Source organism: Perca flavescens, chromosome 6 (assembly GCF_004354835.1).
Source record: "Perca flavescens isolate YP-PL-M2 chromosome 6, PFLA_1.0, whole genome shotgun sequence".
Lineage (NCBI taxonomy): Eukaryota > Metazoa > Chordata > Actinopteri > Perciformes > Percidae > Perca > Perca flavescens.
In genome coordinates this window covers 17,581,565-17,605,031 of record NC_041336.1, presented here as the reverse complement: position 1 = coordinate 17,605,031, position 23,467 = coordinate 17,581,565, and the positions used below count along the sequence as shown (strand labels likewise).

At 44.5% G+C, this 23,467-nt stretch overlaps 1 protein-coding gene and 1 long non-coding RNA gene across 4 annotated transcripts; one reads left to right on the top strand and one right to left on the bottom strand.

Annotated features, from left to right (window-relative positions):
* Window positions 1-24: 24 nt before the first annotated feature.
* On the top strand, window positions 25-21,262 carry LOC114557547 (uncharacterized). 2 transcript variants are annotated; one of them, XR_003692814.1, is made up of 3 exons: window positions 25-128; window positions 1,070-1,164; window positions 20,764-21,262. It is a non-coding gene; the product is annotated as an uncharacterized LOC114557547 (long non-coding RNA). The 2 variants fall into 2 exon arrangements; XR_003692815.1 differs by lacking the exon at window positions 20,764-21,262 and adding an exon at window positions 1,531-1,702.
* rasip1 (Ras interacting protein 1) lies at window positions 14,676-23,337 on the bottom strand. 2 transcript variants are annotated; one of them, XM_028580925.1, is made up of 16 exons: window positions 23,064-23,337; window positions 22,220-22,341; window positions 21,434-21,885; window positions 21,001-21,261; window positions 20,696-20,916; window positions 20,443-20,607; window positions 19,705-19,909; window positions 19,323-19,621; window positions 19,053-19,214; window positions 17,906-17,946; window positions 17,450-17,604; window positions 17,195-17,307; window positions 15,991-16,279; window positions 15,498-15,661; window positions 15,264-15,405; window positions 14,676-15,178 (listed from the first exon to the last, which is right to left on the bottom strand). In XM_028580925.1, exons 2-16 carry the CDS (start codon window positions 22,339-22,341, stop codon window positions 15,000-15,002), a joined length of 2,970 nt encoding a protein of 989 aa, XP_028436726.1. In that variant the 5' UTR covers window positions 23,064-23,337; the 3' UTR covers window positions 14,676-14,999. The 2 variants fall into 2 exon arrangements, with proteins under 2 accessions (XP_028436726.1, XP_028436727.1); XM_028580926.1 differs by having other exon boundaries at window positions 23,280-23,332.
* Window positions 23,338-23,467: the final 130 nt, after the last annotated feature.

The window sequence follows — 23,467 nt, the reverse complement described above, 5'->3', positions numbered from 1 at the left end:
GTGCTCCGGTTTCTTCTTTGCACTCTTCAGTCAGAGTGAGGAGGAAAGTTGTCAGGACGAGAGAGGATGAATGGGAGAGCAGAGTGATGACTGAAGCACTCAGACAGAGAGAGAGAGAGAAAAGGAAGGTAAAAGTATTCAAACTTTCTGTCTTTGGTAAAGTTTGAGATGAGCCCTTGTAGTCTTTATGGAGTGCTGAAGGCAGAGAGACACTTAGACAGTTTGGAGAGAGAGAGAAATGCAGAGAGAGGGATGCGAGTGTGGTAAGTCCAATTTTTGCGCGCAGTGAAGTGTTTAGGCTTGTTTAAAACTTCCTTTATAAAGACGTCGGGCCTATGACACATCGGCAGTGACTCACTTCATTCATAAAAACACACACACACACACAGACTCTCTCTCTCTCTCTCTCTCTCTCTCTCTCTCTCTCTCTCTCTCTCCTCCCTCTCTCTCCCTCTTTCCTCCTCCCCTCCCTGCTGCCTGTCTCCCTTTGCGAAACTTAAAAAAAAAAAATGTTCCGTTGTTTTTTTCTGTTTTATTTTCTTTCCTCTATCACTTTCTCCCGTCCTGTCCTGTCCCTATCTCCAGCACTTCCTCTGTCGCATCCCGCTACCTGCACCAATCAGTCCCATCTACCTCTTTTTATCTTTCCATCTCCAAATCTCTTCCCCCCTCTCTCTAGCCTATCTATCTATCACTGCAGACGTTTTAAAAAGCCCATTGTTTTCACGTGTATCAGCATATCTTATATGTAACCATCTATCTTTTAGAGGCTCTAGTTTTACCTGCCCTTTCTTTTTTCTTGTGCTGTATTCAGGGGTGAAATGTCATAGAAGGTGTGTTCTTATTTGTGTTATTTAATTTATGGCAGAGCTCTTTTAGGCTACACATGCCACATTCCCTGTATCATAGCTAATACGCACAGCAAACACCTTTTCTCTCCCATATTTCTCTCCCTCCTTTTCTCACCCCTTGCTCTTTTTTTTTAGCGCCCCTCCTGAGACAGCAGCCTGTTATTTCCACTGCCCCCCCACCCACCTCCTCTTTTTTCACTCCTTCTCTCTCTCTCCAGGGTGAAGGAAAGAGTGAGGAGTGAGAGACGGATAGGAGCAGGAGCGAGGTGTTGTCCAGACCAGAAGGGGCCTCTAAAAGTGTTGCATAGAAACAGTGAGCAGACACACACACACACACACACACACACACACACACACACACACACACACACCACAGGACATTAACACGGACACACATGATTGAGGTATGGGAGGTGGTTGGTGGGGTCAACACAGCAGACACACACACACACATACACACATACACAAAACATGCACATGGATGCACCCACACGACACGCGCTGTGTCATAGAAAAACCTGCTGCTCTGATAAACCAAAACATACCAAAAAGACGATTTCTAGCTCAGAAACACACACTGATACATGCAGAAACATAACAGTTTACTCTACACACATCAACATGATTTCTCTCTCTCTCTCTCTCTCTCTCTCTCTCTCTCACACACACACACACATAGAGCCTGGAAACACTCAGTCAGGTGCAGTAAAGCGTGGCCTACTGTTGCAAAGGGCAAGAATGAGTTTCCAGACACCACAGGGGGACAGTTGATGCATCATACTGTATATCACAAGGGAGTCAATGGGTGCGTTTCCATACACCTGTGAAAAACTGAGTGGAATCAGCGAAAATGCGACGAAAGACAAATAATGATGGCAGATGGAATCATCAGTTCTGTGTTGAGCAATGAGGAAAATGTAACACTGCTCAAATAAATACATAAAAAAACTAACAATGTTATATCTACATCATATTTTCAAATTTCTTTTTTTTAGTTTGACTGGTGCTCCTTTAAGTTATCTCGTTGCACCTCTTCTTCTGCAGTAGTATAATGGCACCTGACTGGAGAATCATTGCATTGCTTATCTTGATGAACCAACTCTGCATATTTGCACAACAGTAGTGGACGGAAACACACGTTAATTCACATTTTCTTTTGCCGTTTTTCTGAAAATTCAGCTAAAATGTGTGCCATACTTGGATGGAAGCCGGACTACAGACACAAACAAACAAAGGAAGAGAGATAGAGAGACCAGGGAGAAGAAAGAAAGCGTTTTTGAATCTGGGTGTGAGATTAGGAGACCCTCATTCACAGACATACACTCATGGTGTGGTTTGAAAATAATTAGTGGTGGGCCTTGTATGCGCACAGTCGCACACTCATACCCATATACACACAGAGTTGCCAGTCCGGTGGTGGGCCTACACAGACAAACAAACACCCTCGAATGATGAGGGCCTGGTGGCAGCGAGTGGGTGGCAGAGTTGTTGTGGTGAAAAGGGGTCATACTCGTTTTCGTGGGTCAACAGTAGAGAAGAAAAGCAGGAGAAAGAGGAGAGCAGTAGAAGAAGGAGAGGAAATAGATGAGTGAGGTTGGACGTAGGGAGATATTGACACACTCGCTCTTTTTAATTTCCCACATCAAAGGGTCGTTTGAAGACACAGCTGGGGAGAGAAGAAAAGAAAAAGTGAAGTTAGTCACTCTCCCTCATTCCCTCTCTGGGCTGCTTCTCATGATGGGGGTCTCCTGGGTGGTTCTGAAGCACAGTCTTCTGTTAGGCCATCCGCCAGCGCTGTTCACTCACACACGATGACACCGGGTGGGTGCCCTTTAAAGGAACACGCCGACCCCAGAGTAAGACAAGTCGATACATACCCTTCTCATCTCCGTGCGTGCTGTAACGCTGTCTGACGGTTCCAGCATTAGCTTAGCCCAGCACAGATCCTGCAGGTAACTGGTTCCAACTAGCCTACTGCTCCGAATTGTGACAAAAGTGACAAAATAACGCCAACATGTTCCTATTTACATGTTGTGATTTGTATAATCACAGCGTGTACAAAAAACAATGTAACATGAGACACAGCAGTCTTCTAACAGTAAACAAACCGGGAACTATATTCTCAGACAGGCTTGCTGCGAGCATATCACTCCACCCAAGTACTATATTCTTCCGCCTGAGAATATAGTTCCAGGTTTGTTCACAGTTAGAAGATGGCTGTGTCTCATGTTACGTTGTTTTTTGTACACGCTGTGACTCTATAAATCACAACATGTAAATAGGAACATGTTGGCGTTATTTTGTCACTTATTGGGAGCAGTAGGATTGCTGGAACCATTCACCTGCATGTTCTGTGCTGGGCTGATGCCGCTGGAGCCGTCAGACAGCCTTACAGCACGCACGGAGATGAGAAGTGTATGTATCGACTTGTCTAACTCTGGGGGTTACGGTGAATAAGCTAAATTTCCAATAAGTCGGCGTGTTCCTTTAAGTGTGTGTCTGTGGAAGCGTATGTGTGCAAGTGCATAGATGTCAGCGCACAAAATAAAAAGGGTTATGTATCTTTGTTTAGATTTTTGTTTTTGTGTGTGAGAGAGTGAGCTGGTGCATGCTTGTTGGAAAAGGGGGAATCCACGGTTTGTGTGAATGGGTGTGCGTACAGTATATGTGTGTAATTATGGGTATGTGGTGGTATAAGTGCGGTGTCTGTATAACGTGCATGAGCATCAGTGTTTGTGTGTGCGTCTGTGTGTTTGTGTGTGGCCTTCATATGCTACCCATTACATCACCAATCTGTGTAAACCACCATAGGAGGAGAAACAGAGTGAGACACTCAGACTACGACCTCAAAGACATCAGAGAGGAAGGGGAACCTGTGACAGGGCCTGCCAGCCCTCGCTGCCAGACAAACTTTACTCACACAAGCTTCACTCAATTCGGTCATGCTTTACACTAGGTTTCCTGTGCGCCATGGCATGTATTCACACATTATTACGCAGGCTTCAAATCATTTGAATGCCTCACACTTTTCGCTCACCTTTTGCTGGGTTGTTAATCCACACAGTTGCTCGATTCATTTGTTTACCGGAGTGTACTTTAAAAAGTTTGATTTAAACAAATTCAGAATGAGTGTTACTGTAATCTTCATAGTTCATTTATCTGACCAGGAAGAGCATGAGTATGAATTGATTTTCTCCGTTGGGGATTGTTGTGTACTTAAGTGTGATTATGGTTGAAGTCTGATAATGTGGGTTTTCCCATAAGTGTTTGTTCCCGTCAGTTAATTTCCATGTCCAGGTGGGTGATATAATAATCTTGTGGATTTTAGGGTTAACTCTCATGTTCTGCTTAGCTCAGTGTCATATGTAAACAGTGAATACGTTGACTGTGACGCAACGCTGCTCCGATGGTAAAAGGGATTATAAGAGAAGGAATAGTAATAAATTCATCATTTTTATGTTGCACCCTCATTTCCTCCAGGGAATTCCAGCAGGGTCTGAGTAAACAAACGCAAAGATTACGTTCAAAAGGAAAACCAAAGGTCCGACCTTTTACTGTTAATATTTACTCTCCTAAACAGGACACTTTCAAGTTTCCCCATGACCTCCTCCACCTCCTCTCTACTCCGTCATTTTGTCCCCCCATTCATTCTCTCCAGCTCGCTGCCAAATGCGTGACACCAGCTGGGTATCCTATCTGGGGAATTGTCATGGTAACCTTACCCTAACTTGCTACCCACCTCCATCATCTCCCCCATCCTCGTTCTTGCCCCCTTACTTCAACCTACGTCAGAGAGAAAGTGAGTGTGTTAATAGTTGAGGGGGGGTAGGGAGAAATAGTGACACACAGGAGGGGGCTGCAATCATTGGGCAATAAAGTGACGTCTCTGACTCTCTCTTTCTCACTGTCAGTGGTCATTGTTAAAGTGCTGATGTCCTCTTTCAAATATATGAAGATATATGACAAGAGACCCTCCTCTCAAGCCCCCCTCAAGCTCCCCTCCTCTGGCGAGTCTTTAGTTGATAAAACTCCCCATGGACGTGATTCACAAATTATGCGTGTCAATTGCTCTCTTCCTTTTCCATGTGAGCGGTCCACTGGTGGCAAATATGGCTGTTGTGCATCTGTTGCTTTGCTTTTTTATTAGACCATTAAATAGGGACATTAACCAGCACCATTATTGCAGGTTTCCTCCGCTGGCTCAGCTCACAGATCAGAGCAAAGGGCAGGATGCAGGGATGAAAGCAAGAACATGAGGCAAACGTCTCTCCTGGCAGAAACTTTGGGTGTAAAATGTTTAAATCAGCTCTCTTATTAAACATATTTACGAGGCTAATTTTGTTTGGAAACCAAACTCTATGGTATGTGAGAAAACAGTGTGTGTGTGTGTGTGTGTGTGTATGTATGTGTGTGTGTGTCTGTGTCTGTGTCTGTGTGTGTGTGTGTGTGTGTGTGTGTGTGTGTGTATGTGTGTGTGTGTGTGTGTCTGTGTGTGTGTGTGCGTGTGTGTGTGTGTGTGCGTGCGTGCGTGCATGTGTAACAGTGAGAGTAAGCCGAAATCCTCTCCCTCTCTGACTCTGCGTTGCTCACCTGCTCACGTTTCCCTCTCACTTAGTTTTGCGTCTGCCAGTAAGGAAATCTCTGAATGAACTAGTTGAAGCAATAGGTCACAGACAGAGTGTGAGAAGGAGAAGAGGAAGGAGAGAGAGAGAGAGAGAGGAGGGGGAGTACAGCGGGAAGCAAGCAACCCACGCAAAAGGAACTTTTTACTGTGCAAACACTCTTTCCATCTACCCTGCTTGCTCCCTCCATCTCAGACTGGTGTTAATACACTGGAGAGCCCAGGCCTGTCTCAGAGCTCCCGTTCCTCTCACCGCCATTCTCAGTCGCCCTAAACATTCTTTCCTCTCCTGTCATTGCGTGTCCTGTCTGTCTGCATCCCTCTCTCTCTCCATCTCTTCCTCTTTTCAAAGTGCTTCCCTACCAGCTCCCCTCTTACTTTCTCTTTCACACACTCACTCGCTTCCACTTCACATCCCTCTCTTGTTTTCTCTGGTGCAGTCTGGTGCGCAGGAGGATTAATGAAACATAAACAGTACAAGCTTTAAACAATCAAAGCATATTTAATCAAGCAGTGAATTATTTGTATCTCTTGGCTGCAATATATCTGCACCAGTGACCCTGTACAGAACTTAAAAAAAAAAAAGAAGAAGAAAAAAAAAAAAGTAAAAGAGAGGAGAGTGAAAGTCCTATTTCTGGTGCATTCCTCAGCGCACAGAATAGTTATCCCGGAGACAGTACTTGTGCATTCCCTGTCCCTTTGTCAGTCTGTGTGTGTGTGTGTGTGTGTGTGTGTGATGTATACTGTATCAGAGCTGACCACTACTTGCCGGCGCGCCGTGCGTCTGCGTCAGCCACACACTGAGCCTGTTGTCGTGTTATTCTACGGAAGCTGAGAGCTGCTGACAAACAGACAGGGGAAACAGGGAGGGGTGTGTGTATGTGTGTATGTGTGTGTGTGTGTATGTAAAGGGGCAGTGAGGCCAGGAGAGAAGACGGGGAAAGAGTGAGGGGAGTGGGAAGACAAAAGGAAGAGCACTCGTGTGTGACGTTGCAGTTTGCCCTACTTGGTCAACGTGACGTGACCTCAGTCATATGGGGGGCGAGGGGGGGGGGGGTGCCCTTTTGCAGACAGATTGACACACAGACACACAAACAAATGCGCAGATACACACATATGCTTACGTCTGTTAGACAGTTCATCCCAGCATTTAAAACAATTTATAACCCACCGCCCCCTTTTAACCTGACATGTCCTGGCTGTTTCTTTGAATGCTGACGCACATCAGGCCCCTTCATCACTGGCCATTCATTAAATTAACGCTCATTACACGCTGACAATCGTAAATCAACCTCTTACAACAATGATAGCAGATAACACAACTTATAACAGTGCACATGGGCAGCTGTATTGATTCTACGTCGTTCCACCGACCACTTCCTGTGCGTCAGCCATGCAGAGTGTGTAAATTTCATCATAAATAAGAGCAAACACAGGAAAGGAAATTTCATATCCGCGTGTTGTCCCTGTTTATGTTTTGAAACAGCGTATGGACAGGATCAGGATCCGGGAGCTGAGTACAACAGTTCGGAGAGTGCATTTGAAAATGTTTGGAAATCAAAAAGCCTACTCTCCACATTCAGTAGGCTGTGCTTTGACCGCACAGGGAGGGGAGGCGGACCTCAAGTTCACTGAAATGTCAACTTTGGTTTGAAGTGACTTTGACTAAAAGCGGTGCAAATATGGCACAGAAGATACACTGTCTTCTTTTTTGGACTGAATTTTCTGCAGTTGTCGCATTGCAGTTTCGCTTTTTCGCATATTGTTGTAGAAAGAAAACATTTACTGTAAATGTTTATATAGACTGTGGACTATCTACCCCTCATCCTCCTTGGACATGCTAACTTATCTCAAGAATAGTGAGATCAAGATATGGAAGTAATGTGTTTGCGTGCATTCTTTGTAACCACCATAATTATTATCTCCAGCTGACAAGTCTGACTGCCATCTTTTACTTACATCTGCACGACCTGTCACAACCACGCCGTCTCTCCAGTTTTATTTTCTTGACCTTTGTTCATTGTGGTAACTCACAAAAGCTTTGTTTAGTGTGCAGTTAGAGAACTTTTCATTGGAGGGCTGTGACTAAGAGGAATGACATGAAAGTTATTCTAATTTCTCTATTCTTGTTCCCAATGTTTATGTGCACTTCGACCCCATGCTGTTCCAAATTAGCCACAAACGGTTCGGTTGGGAGATGTTTAAATACCTTACATGTCTTCTTTTATCAATAACAGTCTGTGAGTCAAGGACTTAGAAATGAAAACTATCCAGAATATTCTATTTTTGGCACAGAGTTCACACACATTGCCATTACGCCAATGCCGCCCCTGTCTTTTTATGTCTCCCCTTCCCTTTTCTCACTAACTCCTCATCCTCTTTCTGTTCATCAATCACTCTGTCCATTTACATCAGAAGGTCACCGCTGGAGGTATGAATGGTGTCAGTTGGCCTCAGCGTCTGCCTTGCATTACAGACGCCCTCGCATCTGGCTGGACCCCCGGTAGCGCCAGGAAGCATGCCAGGAATGCAAGGAATGGCTCAGTGAACGATAAGAAGGAAATTCCCGTCAGACTGGACTTAAAGTCCAGAAACAAAAGGAGCAGGGACAATCACTAGGGATAAATGAAAGGGATGACGACAAAGAGTAGGATGGGAGGCGATGGAATAGGATGCCTGGACAAACATTGTTCTAGGTTTAATAATAATAATAATAATAATACATAAGTTTTATATAGCGCTTTACATGGAACTCAAAGACGATTTACAAAGAAAGAAAGAAAGAAACAAACAAACAAACAAACAAACAAACAAGATAAGTAAATTATGGATAGGCCAATTGAAACAAGTGAGTTTTGAGCAGTTTTTTATAGGTGTCCAGTGAGTCCGAGTTTCTGATGTGGATGGGGAGTGAGTTCCAGAGGGTGGGGACAGCTATTGCAAAGGCTCGGTCCCCCAGAGTTCGGTGGGTTGATTTGGTGATGGGTTTGAGGAGGTTTAAGTCTGCTGAGCGAAGGCATTTGGAGAATGGCGATGGTGCTGTAAGAGGTCTGTGAGGTATGGAGGGGCTAGATTATTGAGAGCTTTGTAGGTGATGAGTAGAACTTTGTAATGGATGCGTTGTTGTACAGGGAGCCAGTGAAGCTGTTGAAGGACAGGGGTGATGTGTTGTCTTGAACCGGTGTGGGTGAGGACGCGAGCAGCAGAGTTTTGAACGTATTGCAGTTTTTGTAAGACAGATGAAGGGAGACCATATAGGAGGCTGTTGCAGTAGTCAAGTCTTGATGTAATGAATGCATGGATGAGAGTTTCAGCAGCAGATGTCGAGAGGGTGGGGCGAAGACGAGCAATGTTACGTAGGTGGAAAAAGGCAGTTTTGGTGATATGACGGATATGGGGCTTAAAAGTGAGTGTGGGGTCAAAAATGATACCAAGATTTCGGATCTGGAGTGAGGTGTTGACTGTATGTCCAGCGATGGAGAGAGCGAAATCTTGGGAGGAGGGGAGTAGTGATTTTGGACCAATGATGATGATTTCAGATTTGTTGTAGTTGAGTTTAAGGTTTTTATTGCAGAGAGGCATTTTGTGATGGTTGATACTGTGGCAGGAGTGATGGATCTAGTGCTGAGGTATAGTTGTGTGTCGTCTGCGTAACTGTGGAATTTGAGTCCGTGATTTTGAATGATAAGTACAAGGGGAAGCATATAGAGGATAAACAGAAGAGGACTTAGCACTGAACCTTGAGGGACTCCGTGATTGACCGGTATGGTATGGGACGGTTTGACACTAAGACAATAAATACAGTGACAGAGGCTATCCTGGGAAGCTGAGAGTGATGACGAAGATGGGATGGTGACACATGAAGAGAGAAACAAAAGTTATGGGATGGGTTGGAAGAGATAGGTAAAACGGTTATGGCAAAAAAAACAAAGTGATGCTATGGAAGAGAGTGACTGAACAAATATAGCAAAACCTAAAACAGACAATCACCAATCTGAAGGTTGTTGGGCGACAGCGTGGGATAACTGTGGCACAGGAAGAGGGATACAGATAGAGGCATGTCACAGGAAAGGCGAACCCCTTTAATCTGCCCCTGATTGGGTGTCAGTGAGTGGGAAGAGGAGGACACACACACGCCTCACAAGCAGATTTCTGGCTGGTGAATCTTTGGGTTTGACTGACGCACCTTTTTATGATTCACTGACCCGGCTTTTCTACTGTCTCCCACACTGTACCATCTGCAGAGGCTTTCAAGCTCAGTGTGAAACACAACATTGCCAAACCCTGATCCAGATTAGCTTCCCCTCTGCAGTGACCTGGTAAATCTGACTTTACATCAGTTTCTATTAACAAGCAAAGTCTACATCCCTTTTGTCTGGCTGCTGGCACTGATTTGGGGGCAGCCAGTTGGTAATTGTTTTGAGCTGCTAAATTGCACCAAGAGGGATAGGATTACCTACCACCAGGGTAGTCCCCCCCCGCTTCTCGCTTCCTTGTTTCCCCTGGATTACATCAGGAGTTTAGGCTCCTTCATCTGTGAGTAAGCACATACCTCACAGTCACAGGGGAGACCAGAAACATGTCTAAGGTGTTACAAAATAAAGGTGGGTAACGGGATATATGGAGGAGGGCAGGAAGTGTAAACATTCCTTCTTACACATGGTTTTCTATTCATCTCCAATGAAAAGATAAGAGATGTAGAGGACGGTTGATGATGATCTAGTTTCTATGTGTGTGTGTGTGTGTGTGTGTGTGTGTGTGTGTGTGTGTGTGTGTGTGTGTGTGTGTGTGTGTGTGTGTGTGTGTGTGTGTGTGTGTGCTTAATGTTCCTATCTGGCCTTAGCCCAGTCTTTTCTGTATTCAGATCATAAATAATGAACAACCCAGAAGGAAATGAAACATTATTCACATAAAACTCCCCAGGGTGCCTTATCTTGTGTGACAGTGATTCATTTCTGTAATATCATGATCACAGCATAAACCTTGGCCAATTACAATAACAAAATCTAGATAGATAAATAGTATTCCAGCCACAGTCTGGGCTTCTTCTCTCAAAAGCTACTTACTGATTAAACTTCAAAGTAAAAAGCATTCTTGCGTGACAAAGCAGGTCCTGCAATTCACCACTCAGGGAACACTTTCCCGGGTCAGATCAACATTGTAAAGCTCAACAGAGATACAGTAAGTGCATAACATTGTGATGAGGGGCAATACGTGAGACTTTATTTGTACTGTATGTGTGGTTGTACAGAACAAATTGGGGTCAGAATTTGATCTAGTGAACTTGGACAGTTCTGCCTCTCTCATATGTTTAAGTAAAAACCTCACATAATGACTTTGTGCGGTTCCCTAGCTTTTTGACCCATCTGAAACAGCTGACACAAGGAAGATAGGTGGGTGTGGGTGTGTGTGTGAGTTTTGAGGTGAAAAGCACAGGCACACAAGGAGAGGTAACTCTTTTGTAACTCCATTAAAAAGAACCCCTGGGATGTTTGGACGACTGACAGCTGAGGTGGAGCCCGGGGCAGCCGAGCAGGAGGGAGATGTGTTTATGTGTGTGTTTTCCTTCACTACTGGTGCTTATGTATATGGCTGCAGGGGTGTCTCTCAGGTCCGCAGCTGAGTGTGAAGGGGGTTCACTCAGGGGTATAGGAACACCCCCGTTATCCTCCAGGGAGCGATCCTTTTGAGGTGCGGTCCCCCACCACCCTTCACCTCTAATGTGCAGAATCAGTGGAAGGCAGAAACCCAGAGAGTATCCCTGACACTAATATGGAAAAAAGCCTGTTTGGAACGAATATAAGGGCAAATATTATTCTTCCTGAGCGTAACCACAGCGAGCACCTCTGACCTGGCAGTGAAAGTGCTGAAACAAAAAGCCCAAAGACTTTTTCTGCTCCATCAAAGGAGAGCAGCATAAAATAAACATGGCCATCAGATTACCACGCTGAACACGGGGCCGCGTTAGCCCGCGCCGGCTGCCCTGCCGCCCAACCCCATAGCTCTATGGGAGTTAAGTGTGGGGTCCGCTCAGTCAACACCATGACGCAAAATGGAACAAGCCTCTGACAGAAGCCCCAGGCTGATGGAATAAGGCCCCTACCCACAGGCCCCCCGGCCCGAGAGAAACATACTGAGCGAGAAAACGAGAGAGAGAAAAATGGGAAGAAAGGAGGGAAAAGGTAGATGAGGGCATTTTGGAAAGGAGGAAAAGCCCAGCAATTCCAAATTGGTGGCACTGGCCCTGTCCCAAATTGAAAAGCACACACATAAACGCTCTGCTGCCCTGCAGAACCAGCAGCAGCAGGCCAGGACAGACAGCCGCCAGTGGAGAGAAGGCCGGGGAAGGGCAGGGCAGAGCAGGGCAAGGCAGGGTACAGCGGTTGGTGGTGGTGGTTGTAGCTGCCAGTGAGACTGTGAGGCTTAGCTGGCTAGTAACAGTGAACAGCCTCAGCCTGGTGGATCTGACCTCACAGGGGTTCTTTTATATCCCTGCATGTGGCTGTGTGCATTTGTGTGTAGGTGCATGCACGTATGCACCAAAAAAAAAAAAGTTTGTGTGTTTATGTTTGCATTTCACATTCGGGTGACGTAACCAGTAAAACAGATCTGTCCCTTGAGGAGGACCAAGGCTTTTCTTTCGGCCTTTTAGTCATCTCACTGAGGGCCTGCTGTCCATTTCATCCATAAGTCTCCCCATCTCCAAACTCAGCCACAGTCTGTCTGCATCTGACTGATTTCCCTACCGGCACCTCTGACCTTTTCACCACTAGTCTCAAACCTCTCGCAGATTCCTCCACCCCCAGTCTGTCTTTTTGTCAGTCTGTGACCTAACAGTGATTTCCCTGCTCCCTTGTTTCCTTCCTGGCCTTAACACAGGACTTAGGCCAAAACCATGTACAATATTCCACTCTTACTTTGTTTCAGACAAGAGCTAGTCTCGCATTGCCAGACCTTACTCCACAGTGCTGTGGAGTAGACTAGAGCTGACTTGGTGACTGTGTCTCATGCAGCCTGGTCCTTTTTTAATCTGAGACCCAAAATAAGAAATTTAGCTTAATTTCTTACGAGCTAGACTCGTAAAAGTAATATTGTCCCCCACAATGCAGGTCTCCGCTGGTATAACAAACCAGATTCCGTAATATTTGGTAATGATGACTCTGTTGGACATAAATGCTCACACTTTCCCCTCTGATTTCCTGATAAAACATGTCTCACAACCTCCATCAGTGGCCCTACAGTCATGGTAGTCTGCCCTTTCCCATGACGTATGACTTGAACAACCTCCTTATACTTCAGGCTTTACGATGACGTACAGCTCAGGTAAAGTGTTACCAGATAACAAATAGATACTGAGGCCGTTCCAGGTTGTAGCTGTTAGTGTGCGAGCCATGGGCCCTTTCTGGTTCCTGAAAATGACTCCTGTGTGTAACAACAATGAGCACAATCACTGTGGTCCACTGGGCCTCACACCAGCAGCATTGCATTACCACGCTCGCCTCCCTACTGTTCTCCTTTTCTTTTCATCCTTCTCTCTTTTCTCCTCTGACTCAGCTGTTTTGTAGGAAACTCCGTCTCTTTGAAGAAGGGAAGAATCTTTCATTACTCGACAGCAGGGAGAGAGAAGGAGATGATAGGGAGAGAATAACTGCCCCATTGTCTTCACCCTCCCCTCCCTTCCATCCACCAATGATAATTGTGTTGAGCTAATTACAGAGAGCTGCTACAACAGGTGTGGGAGTCTGCACCTGGGTGAAGAAGTCTACTGTGTGTGTGTGTGTGTGTGTGTGTGTGTGTGTGTGTGTGTGTGTGTGTGTGTGTGTGTGTGTGTGTGTGTGTGTGTGTGTGTGTGGAGAGACAGAGAAAGAGTATTGTGTGTGTACTGTATATGACTACGCAATTCTGGGTGAAAGTGTGTATGACATTTTGTCTGTGTCAGTGATTGAGATCACATAAAACTGTGTGTGTGTGTGTGTGTGTGTGTGTGTGTGTGTGTGTGTGTGTGTCACATGCTTACTAAACCTTACACGTTACTTGATAGTACTCAGACATTGGTCACCGTATTATATCACAGACTACTGTAATATCACACAATCACCATGGACCTATACCAGTTTGAACCCCATCTGTGGTTAATTATAAAGCTACAGACTACATCTGTTTGACATTACTGGAAAGTTGAAATTAGCACACAAACAAAGTCTCACTCTCACTCATACACCACATTGAATTTCAAATGAGAGTGATTACAATCCCCTAATTGATAAATGTGACCACAGAGAGCCTCTTCTTATGATTCATAATCTATAACCAGTTATTTCTCAGTGGCATGTTTTTGATGTCAGCACAGTAAGAAATTGGGGAGACAGAACCGGAGGCAACAGTGATGATGTAAGCAGGGGTCTCTCACGGGACTGATGTGTTTTCTTTTAAAGTTTTTTACCGTAAAGGAATTCATCTGAGAGGCTGACCGGAAGAAAGGAAGCCATTTGGTCGGGCGCCAAAATGAGGAGCATGATAAGTTTGTGGAGACGTCATAGAGCTTCTCTCTCAAAACAAAGAAAGCGGTGAACTGTTTTCTCAAGAGGTCTGCCCGACTAGACGATGAAATTGACTGGATATTACCAAATTGTGACAGTTCAAGTAAAGCTGTTACTCACTCCTGTTGATGATATCACTTGTCTGCTGCCTGCTCATAACAGCCACTTGCTGATTTATGCTTAATCAGCTGCACTTTAATAGGACCATAGGATTGTACCACATTAATGAATGAAAGACCACTTGTGTGTGTCACATCAACAAAGGGAAATTAAAATCTCCCCTGCTCTTAAGTCTTTGACCTTTACGACAGCTTACCTTGGTAAAGGTAACCTTTGTGTGTGGTCGTCACAACCTCATTTGCTTTCTTGAGTCATGACCCCTTCGTAAAATGCTACCATGATTACAGGAAATGAGAGTGTGCCTTTGGAGCAGACGATAATGTAGATGTTTGATCGCCTCCTTAGTCAAGCAATTCTACCTGCAGACTCATAATTTGACGTCAAAGGGGAATGAGTCCTGCATCGCCACCTTGTGGAATATCCCTTTGGTGTGGAAGATTAGGCAATTGCCAAGCCCAAGGGGCCCTGCTGTGGGAAACAAGCTTGTCAAAGATCACACGGAAACTGTAGGTCTTTTAGACTATAGAATTCAGCGTTTTATTAAAAACAAGTAGTTTAAAAACATACATGGAAGCCAAGGAAAACAGTCACATAAAGCCTAACGCTGCATGGCCCAACAGACATGAGGTTTTACTCCCTGCTTTGTAAAATCTATAAAGGCATACCAAAGCCAATACATTTATTTTACTTGAAAATATCTAAATAGATAAATGAATTGATATGGCAATGTCATGAAAAAACAACAACCATGCAACAAAATGCAGAAAACATGTCCGGTTTGCATTTTTTTGTGGTGTGCATTTAGCTGTTTCTGGTGATTTCCTTTTCACTTCTGAGACATCCATGGAGAGACAAATATGGGCTTCCTTAAAGCCGAGTCCTCTGATTGGCAGGGAGCTCATCCTGGTCGAGTCCCCACAAGAAGGTGCGGAGACATGTTACTTCCTTTTGGAGCTCGGGGCTCGGGATTGGCTGGGAGAGGTCGAGGCGTGGAGTCTCATTTGGCAGGATTAGAGGAGGATGGTCCAGGAAGCTCTCAAAGATGTCTAAAAGATGAGAAAAGGAAAAGAAAGAATTGACTTAACAGATCATTTCCCTGGGTGGATTCTTATCTCTGTTAGTTTTATTTACCTCCACTCAGCTCTGTGCCTGGCACAGGGGCCCAGGATGCTGGTGGGGCTCTGGTTGGACCCAACTTGTAATGGGTGAGCAGGTGGTGCAACTGGGAAGGGCTTAACAAGACATGGTCCTCCAGTAGACTGGTCCAGGATGACTGATAGACGAGAGGTTAATAGTCAATCAGTATGACAGTTAATAATCTTGGGCTAGGACTGAGAAGGCTTCCTACACATGTAGCTGTGTTACCTGGATAAGTCGAGTCTTGGGAATACACAGGAAGTTGACTGTGACTGACAGTTTCTTCATAAACTCAGAGGCTATGTCTCCTAATCCCGCCCCCTGTAGCCAGTCCAGAACCAGGTCCAAGTTTGTACGGATCTGGACCGCTCTGGACCAGGAAAACAGTCCATCTAGAGAGAGAGAGAGAGAGAGAGAGACAGAGAACAGAACCAATTCTATTATTAAAGAGAGCACTTAAACAGCAGCTTTAACTTTGGAAAGAAGAAATAACACAATCTTACTTTTACAAATGAAAAGTTCTAATAATAATAAACAATAAAAGACACCACTGCTACAACCTTCCTTAGTCTGGTATTATTGTTTGAAACTAGATATTGCCGTATAACTGATCATTGTCACAAACTTTGTGACTCTTCTCTACTTGAGCTCCTATTACATTTTATCATTATGTTCTAATTGTCACTTGTGGCCACAGTGGCTGCTGTTCAGCAAAAGTTACCTCTCTCCAACAAAGTATTGAGCAGGGAGGTGTTGGTGAAGAAGAAGAGGTAGCCAAAGGTTTGGGAGGTGAGCGGCGGGGACAGACACGCCTCGCGCGATAGCATCAGAGTACAGCGATACACTTCCACCAGCCCGGCAACTTTGGGCGGTAAGGTGGACACGTCATCCACCTCTACTTCCCCTCCTCCTTTCTCTTCTCCCTCTGCACTCTGAGCTCCATCCTTCTCCTTCTCTTCGCCGGAGAATGGGTTGCTGTCCAGGAGCGCTGGGAGGAGTGAGTACAGGGTCTTTGTGGACAGAAAGGACAGAAACTTGAGTTAATTTGTTCAAAACATTTAAAACATAATATACATATTGCTGGAATAAAGGCAGGGAAGGGACATATTAACTAGGGATCGGTTAAAATGAAAATTATAGAGAGGAAGGTGGAGAGTTGTCTGTTGGTCTGTCCACTTTAAAATATTTCAACAAATATTGGATGGACTATGTTTTGGACATTTGTGATTTGATTAAAATGTCTCAACTGCTATTTGATGGATTTTCTTGAAATTTGGTGCATCTCTGGATGGATTCTAATTACTTTGGTGTTCCCCTGACTTTTTTTCTAGTGCTATCATCAGGTCAAATGTTTTATTTGTCGTTTATGACCAAATACTTGCAAAACTTAAACGTACAATTTCCATCAGCCTCAGCTGTACTTAGTGTGTTTAGTGCTAATTAGCAAATGTTAGTAATCTAATATGCTAAAATCAGTTTTTTTATTAGTATGTAGTGTCTTTACACTGGTTAAATTACAAAATAAAGTATACTGAAATAACTACATACATACTATAAATTGGTATGTTTACTGACTACAGTCAATTTGCAAATGTGCTGTTGATGCACACTATTCTCCCAGAATGCAAAGCACAAAGAGAAAGAAAGAGCTGCTCAAAGCTGGAAAGAATTAAAATAAATTGTGGGTGTTGTTGCGGATGGCCATGGTGAGACAGCTCCAGAAACATCTTGGAAAACAAAGAAGTATGTATTAAGTCTTCAGAAAGACATTTTTCTTGTCGCTTTGTGAAGTTTAATTCAAAGTGGTATTCCAAAGTATTCCTGGCGTCACACATACAACGCAATAAAGTTGTTGACTTTTTTGTATGCTAACTGCTAAAACAGTGTAGCGACATTTAGAAAAGTAGCATACTTTTATACTGTACCTTGGTGAGGTGATACACACACTGTTGGAAGGTGTGCATAATGACATCATCCAGCTGCGCCAGAGCTTCTGAGCAGGTGTCCATGTCAGCCGTCAAAACTGGGTCCCCCGGAGCTTAAAGAAAAGATCAGTAAGATTAATTAAAGATGTTATGCCCACTTTGATTTCTAATTTATTTCATTAAATGGTCGTAGCTTCTGAAGGCTATTTTTTGTACTTGAATCAGTAATTTCCAGTCTTTTCAAATCACTCTCACCTTCAAACTCCCACTCTTTCTCCATGGCTTCTACTTTGACCTGAAAGAAGTTAAGGAGCTCTGTGGCATTTGACATCCAGAACATCAGGGGTCGAAGATCAAAGGACAGTTTCTGGACATTCGGCGTGCTTATCTCACCTTCTTGCTCTGTGGAACTGGACACATTTATATAATGCCAAAGTTATGTTAGCTGTAAAATATTTGTGAACATTCTCCTGTCAGTATTTTCTTCATGCTTTAAAAGAGAAACACACCATACTGTGAGTAAAAATAGACTAAGTTATTATTGCTTAACTATATTTAAACCTTTTTTTCAACATCGCCTTGTTATAATGCTTTCATCATACCACAAAAATGTACCAAAGACATAACAGCACGAGCACAAATGTATCATGAATCACTCGGCAGTAGATCTCTAAACAGAGGAAACATGACGTAGAACAAAAATGTTCTTACTTTTGCGTGGGATGCTTATCCCCAAATTCCTTAATGTTGTCCTGTAAAGAGAGTTGGAGACAGAAGAGAAGAGACATCTCGGGTTAGTGTGGGGAGGAGGAGGGGGAGCGGGGTCTAGCCCTGCAGCCAGGACAATTACAGCACATTTTCCAACAGAAGGGCAGTGACATCAGCTCATCCTCGCTCCTGTCCACAACGTAGCAGGCCACAATGAAGGGCACGTGTCTGACTGCTGGTTTTTCTGTCTGACTGAACATCTCAATCTGCCTAACTGATGTTTTTCTGCCTACAGTACATGTTTTAAGTAAGGACGTGGCCATATTGTCATGAAATACGTTCCCAGATAAGGTTCATGCTTCAGATGAACCACCACTAAACCTCTGAGATATTTTATTATTATACTTAACAACATGAGGCGCATTTAATATGTCAGGCATGGCTCTATGGATGGTAATGTCAGTCCATTCACTCCTTTGCTCCAGACTTAAATATCTCTAACTGTTAAATAGAGTGACATTCATGGTTCCCAGAAATCCTATACTGACTATGTTGATTACCTGACTTTTTCTCTGGCACCACCAGCAAGTTGACATTTTTGTCTTTTACTAAATTGTGTTGATAATTATTAGATGGATTGCCATAACATTTGTTTCAGACATTTATTACCCCATTAGGGTTGAATTGTAATAACTTTGGTGAACTTCTGATCTTTAATCTAGCACCATCATCAGGTCAAAATTATAATTTGTACAAAACTTTAGTTTATAACCAAATACCTGCAAAACAAATGACATTCCCATTAGCCTCAGCTGTACTGTGTTAAGTGTTAATTACTGCATGCTAACACATTAAACTAAGATAGTAAAAATGGCAAACATTATATCTTCTAAGCATGTTAACATGCCAATGCACCACTGTTCCTAAGTAGATTTTTCTTGTATTTATTGGACATTTTATGCCTCACAGAGCTAATAGTAGATGACCAGAAAGGAGGGGAGAGATGGGAAATGACATGTAACAAAGGTCCATGGTTGTTGTCATTGTTGCGGCTCATGCTTGGCACCATCACTCCCAGGCCACCAGGACACTCCACATATCATTTTTTATTATTATTATTTTAGATATTGGGTTGTTGTTTTTTACTTACCCAGACAATTTCTTTAATTAGATTTGCTGACTTGAGTAATATCTGTGGCGTGAGCGCGGGGTCCAGGTGTTTGGAGGCATGATCTATCATGAGTGACAGGAGATAAGCGGGAGCTAAAGGTCCGCCTCCAGAGTCTGGGGAGGAATTTTTGGAGATAATCTCCTAAGAGAAAAAAGGGATAAATATGTAATTGCATGTCATTAGGGCCATTTCTCTATGATACCGGATAAATGGACAGTTAGTAAGAGCTTCTTTATCTGCCTGTCTCACCTGTAACAGAGCATCTGCGTGACGGGGATGAAACTTCAGAACTGCCTCCGTAGACCCCAGGTAGTGCCTTAGAGCTTCCTGTCTGTCCACCAACCCTGAGGGGCAGCAGGTGGTAGAGGCATCCACCTGCCATGGCAGGGTCAATGCCAGCGGTGGAGCTGGAGTCACACGTGGGTCACGATACAGGAAAAGGAAGTGGTTCCCCAAGCCAATCACATCCCCAGGCTTTAGGACCGTCTCCCTGTAAAGGGCCACTCCGTTGTGTGTGACTGCGCCTCCTCTGAAGGGCCGCATCAGAGCTACGATAAAATGAAATTAGATTTAGGTAAACAGCAGGTGCACCATGGATCTAAGTATGACATGAGTCAGTGACTGTTAGTACCCTGTCTGTTGGGCATCTCGGGAACAGCTGAGTCTCTCCTGACCAATAAGTGTCTGGGCAAGAGGTCATGAGCAGAGAGGAACGTGTCCACCTTCAGAGGCCTCTTCCCCTTCCTCTCCCTCTCTCTATCCTTCTCTCTCTCCCTTATTGTGGGCTTTCTTCCAAACACATGCGTATGTCCCGCCATGATGTACAAAACAAAATCCTAAACAAAACACAAAGTGGAGAGCAGAAGAAAGTCAGGGAGGTCTGTTATCTTTTAAGTGCTATGGTTTATATCAATCTTGTCCATCTTAGAGATGTTAAGTTGAACAGAAGGCGGTCGATAAGGTATGAAGTGTGTCACAGTTTGCTACAATGGAGACCTGTGTGATGTACACAGAGGGGTTTTATGCGTTCGGTGGCTAAATTGTTGAGGCATTGTGTTGCTCTGAGGCTGTTTTGTGCAGTACGATGAATGGGAGAGGCTTGTAGAGGGATGGAAATCCTGATGGTATGTGGCGATTACAGACATGCAGGTATGATGTCATGTACTGGGTGTGTGCACGCGTGTACATCTGCACAAATCCTCTATAAAAATGTCTGTTAGTTTGTATATGTGCACATTAGTGTGCGTGCACCTTGCTATAAAGTATACAACATAAATGTGTGTGTGCCTGTGTTTACATAGTGTATGTGTGTGTGGGTGTTGTTTCTGAGTGTTTTGTGTGTGTGATATCATCTGTCAGCGTGTCTTGCCTTGCTCTGATCGTAACCCTGCAGCAACAGGAAGTAGGGCCGGTCTGTGGGTGGAAGGATCAAACTTTGTGACATCACTTCCAGGTCACAGCTGGAGTAATCTTTCTCGTCCTCCGCAGGCTGGTTCGTCCATCCAACCTTTGCTTCAGCTTTTGAAGCTCTAATCTGAAGAAAAAGCGGGTTAAGACATGATTGTTAGAACGCAACATGCGTGATTGATTATGTTTTTTCCTCACCACATCATCTTCTCTACCTCTCCGTGCTGTGGGTTGATCATGCTGACAATGTTCTTCCTGTCCTGCACTCCTCCGTTGTTGTTAGGTTGTTTGCTGACGTGGTTGCCTTGCCGACGCCGCAGACTCAGGTTCATGTCACTGATGCTCCTCCTGAGCTCTGAGTTTCTTCCACGGTGACCACGCTCGCTCTCCTCTGGTCCGCCCCCTGATGACATCCTGCTCCGCCGCCAGCGCACACCTGTTGCCCAGACAAGCAGAGGATTGGTCAGTCTGACCCTGTATCGTGTACAGAGACAACCTGCCTGTTGAGTCTTACACATACCTTGATAGTTCTCTCCCTCCCTCTCACGCTCCTTCTCCTTCTCCCTCTCTTCTCTCTCATAGTCTTCCTTTCTTTGGATTTCAAAGCGCCGCTCAAATCCGTCCTTAGGGCGCCACATGTCCACTAACAACAAGGGACATTCCCATGGGGCAACGCTTCTCCGGCCCTCTGTCTCCCATTTGATAGCTCCATCTGGCTGCTGGATGGGCTTTCCAATGACATCACACAACAGGAAGTCCTCTGGGCTGTGTTTCTGGAGAACTAGAAGGTAATGGAGGAAGGGAGGAGGAAAGGGGGGTAATTATTTTTCCATAACACCGCTGTTTATGTTTATATTAAGTCATTCCCAATTGGTTTAAATATTTGAGCAAACAATTCCTAGTAATGGGTCGCAGCAGAGGTCCAAATGAGAGAAAATTTCCCTCTCTCATACCTGCGTCATCTGTCTCCTCCCTCTCCCTCTCAGTGTACCGGGTGATGACCTGGGCGATGAGCTGTCTGGCTGTAGAGTGAATGTTGGCCAGCAGGGAGCGATAGTTGGCCCCACTAGAGAGGGCATCCCCATAGATCTTGATCAGGCCCGGGGCAGAGGAAGAGGCAGGGGGCAAGTAGTGGTGGGAGGAGGGGGCAGCTGAATGAGCCCAAACCTCTCTCTCCCTCTCCCCCACTGCTCGGTCCCTGTCGCTGTTAGAGCGCCCTCGCAGGAAGAGATGGGAAAGGCGTTTTGTGCGGGACTGGGTCCCAGCAGGCCGCGGCCTGAGGAAGGCCGGGGAAGGAGATGGGGATGGGGTAGGGGAAGCCAGCGAGGGGGTGGAGATAGAAAGGGAAGAGGAAGGAGCAGAGGGGGCCTCGTGGAGGGAGGCTGCGTCAGAGCTGGTGGTCGACCTGGGAACAACAGAGGAGGGGAAGACAGATGGAAGAGAGAGGAAGGAGAAAGGAAGGGACCAGTCAGCTGTGAATTATGACTGACTAAACACGGACAAACAACAAGGACTAAAATAAAAGAGGGAAGGGTTACAGGGTTGAAAGGATACCAATGACAGTGGAAGTAAGATAAGATGACTGACATCAATACATAAACTATTCATTCAACAATCAGGCACTGAATTCTAACTAAACAATAACTGACATGAAAGTTGCATAACAAGAGAACAAATGTACATGACATAGAAGCAAAACAGGAGATAAAAAAGTGAGTTTAAGAGAACTTCAGACTAACTTGACAGAGATAGCGCTGGGCCAGCGACCCCCTAGTTTGGCAAAGTGTTTCCTGGGCGAGTTGATCCACAGACCCACTGGGAAATGGAGCTTTCTGAAGCGAGGACTGCCAGACCCCTCCATCTGACAGAGGGAGAGCATAGACATGCAGATATTGAGAACAAATGTGTTGTTTTTAACTCAATAACCTGCAGTATGTCAAGATACTGTAAATGTAACTTTTCCCCTAATCTGCTTAATCTGCCTCCACACTGCAGCGAGGAATGTGTGTCAGCAGTGCCAGGATTGAAACAATATAACAATGGCATGATGTCACCATTAAAAAATATCAACAGGATACCTACAGCAGGTTGTCAACATGGTGAAAACAAACAGAAAGAAATTAACTCAAAACACCCCAATCAGCCCCTGGAAATTATAGCGTGAATTTCCCATTCTCAAACAGGAAGCATCTTTTGTAGGACTCGGGTCCAGCTGTTGCACTGACAGGGAAATACCCACTCCAAAGGTCACTGTCTGTCCTATTCTCAGTATTATTTCTACGTAAATTACAATCAAAATTAAGGATCACACTTGCTTTTTCCACCTCACAGGTGGAATTTGGAGGCCTAAACAAAATCATTGTAGTCCCCTGGAAAACTACCACCTTTTAAAATGTGATTTCTAACAACACTACTTGTTATGTCTTGACATGTGTGTCCACACCTAAAATCTATGCTGTCATTCTACGCAGAAAAGACAGCAGTTTTTAATCCTTCCGAGATGTTTTGGTGGAATATAAAAAAAAAAATGGTACAAGAAAGAAATCCCAATGCTTTCAGTCGTTAGATTTTGAATACACTTACCCACAGTTACTACTGATCCTTCTATAGTGTGTTATGAGGATTCTTCGCCACCGAAATGCAAATACGCAGCTCAAAATAATCTAATAACCTTGTACGTTTCCTTTTTCCCGTGACGATATTCCATTTTCAAAAGAGCCTAAACCTAACACACATCTACATATACATCTCTAATTCCTAATATCCATTAGTTCAAATAAGTTCACTTAACTAAAATACCTTTTTCTTTTTCTTTTCTCTCTAACTGGAAAAGATCTGCTCCCTCTCGCCCTCTGGCTCTCAGCCTCTCTGGGTCTATAGATAGAGAAACAGGCCCATTGTTCTAAGTGACAGAATTTCCTTCCTTTGCAGTGGACAACACCTATATCCTGACTAAGTGAGAGAGAGAGACAGAGATTGGTAGAGAG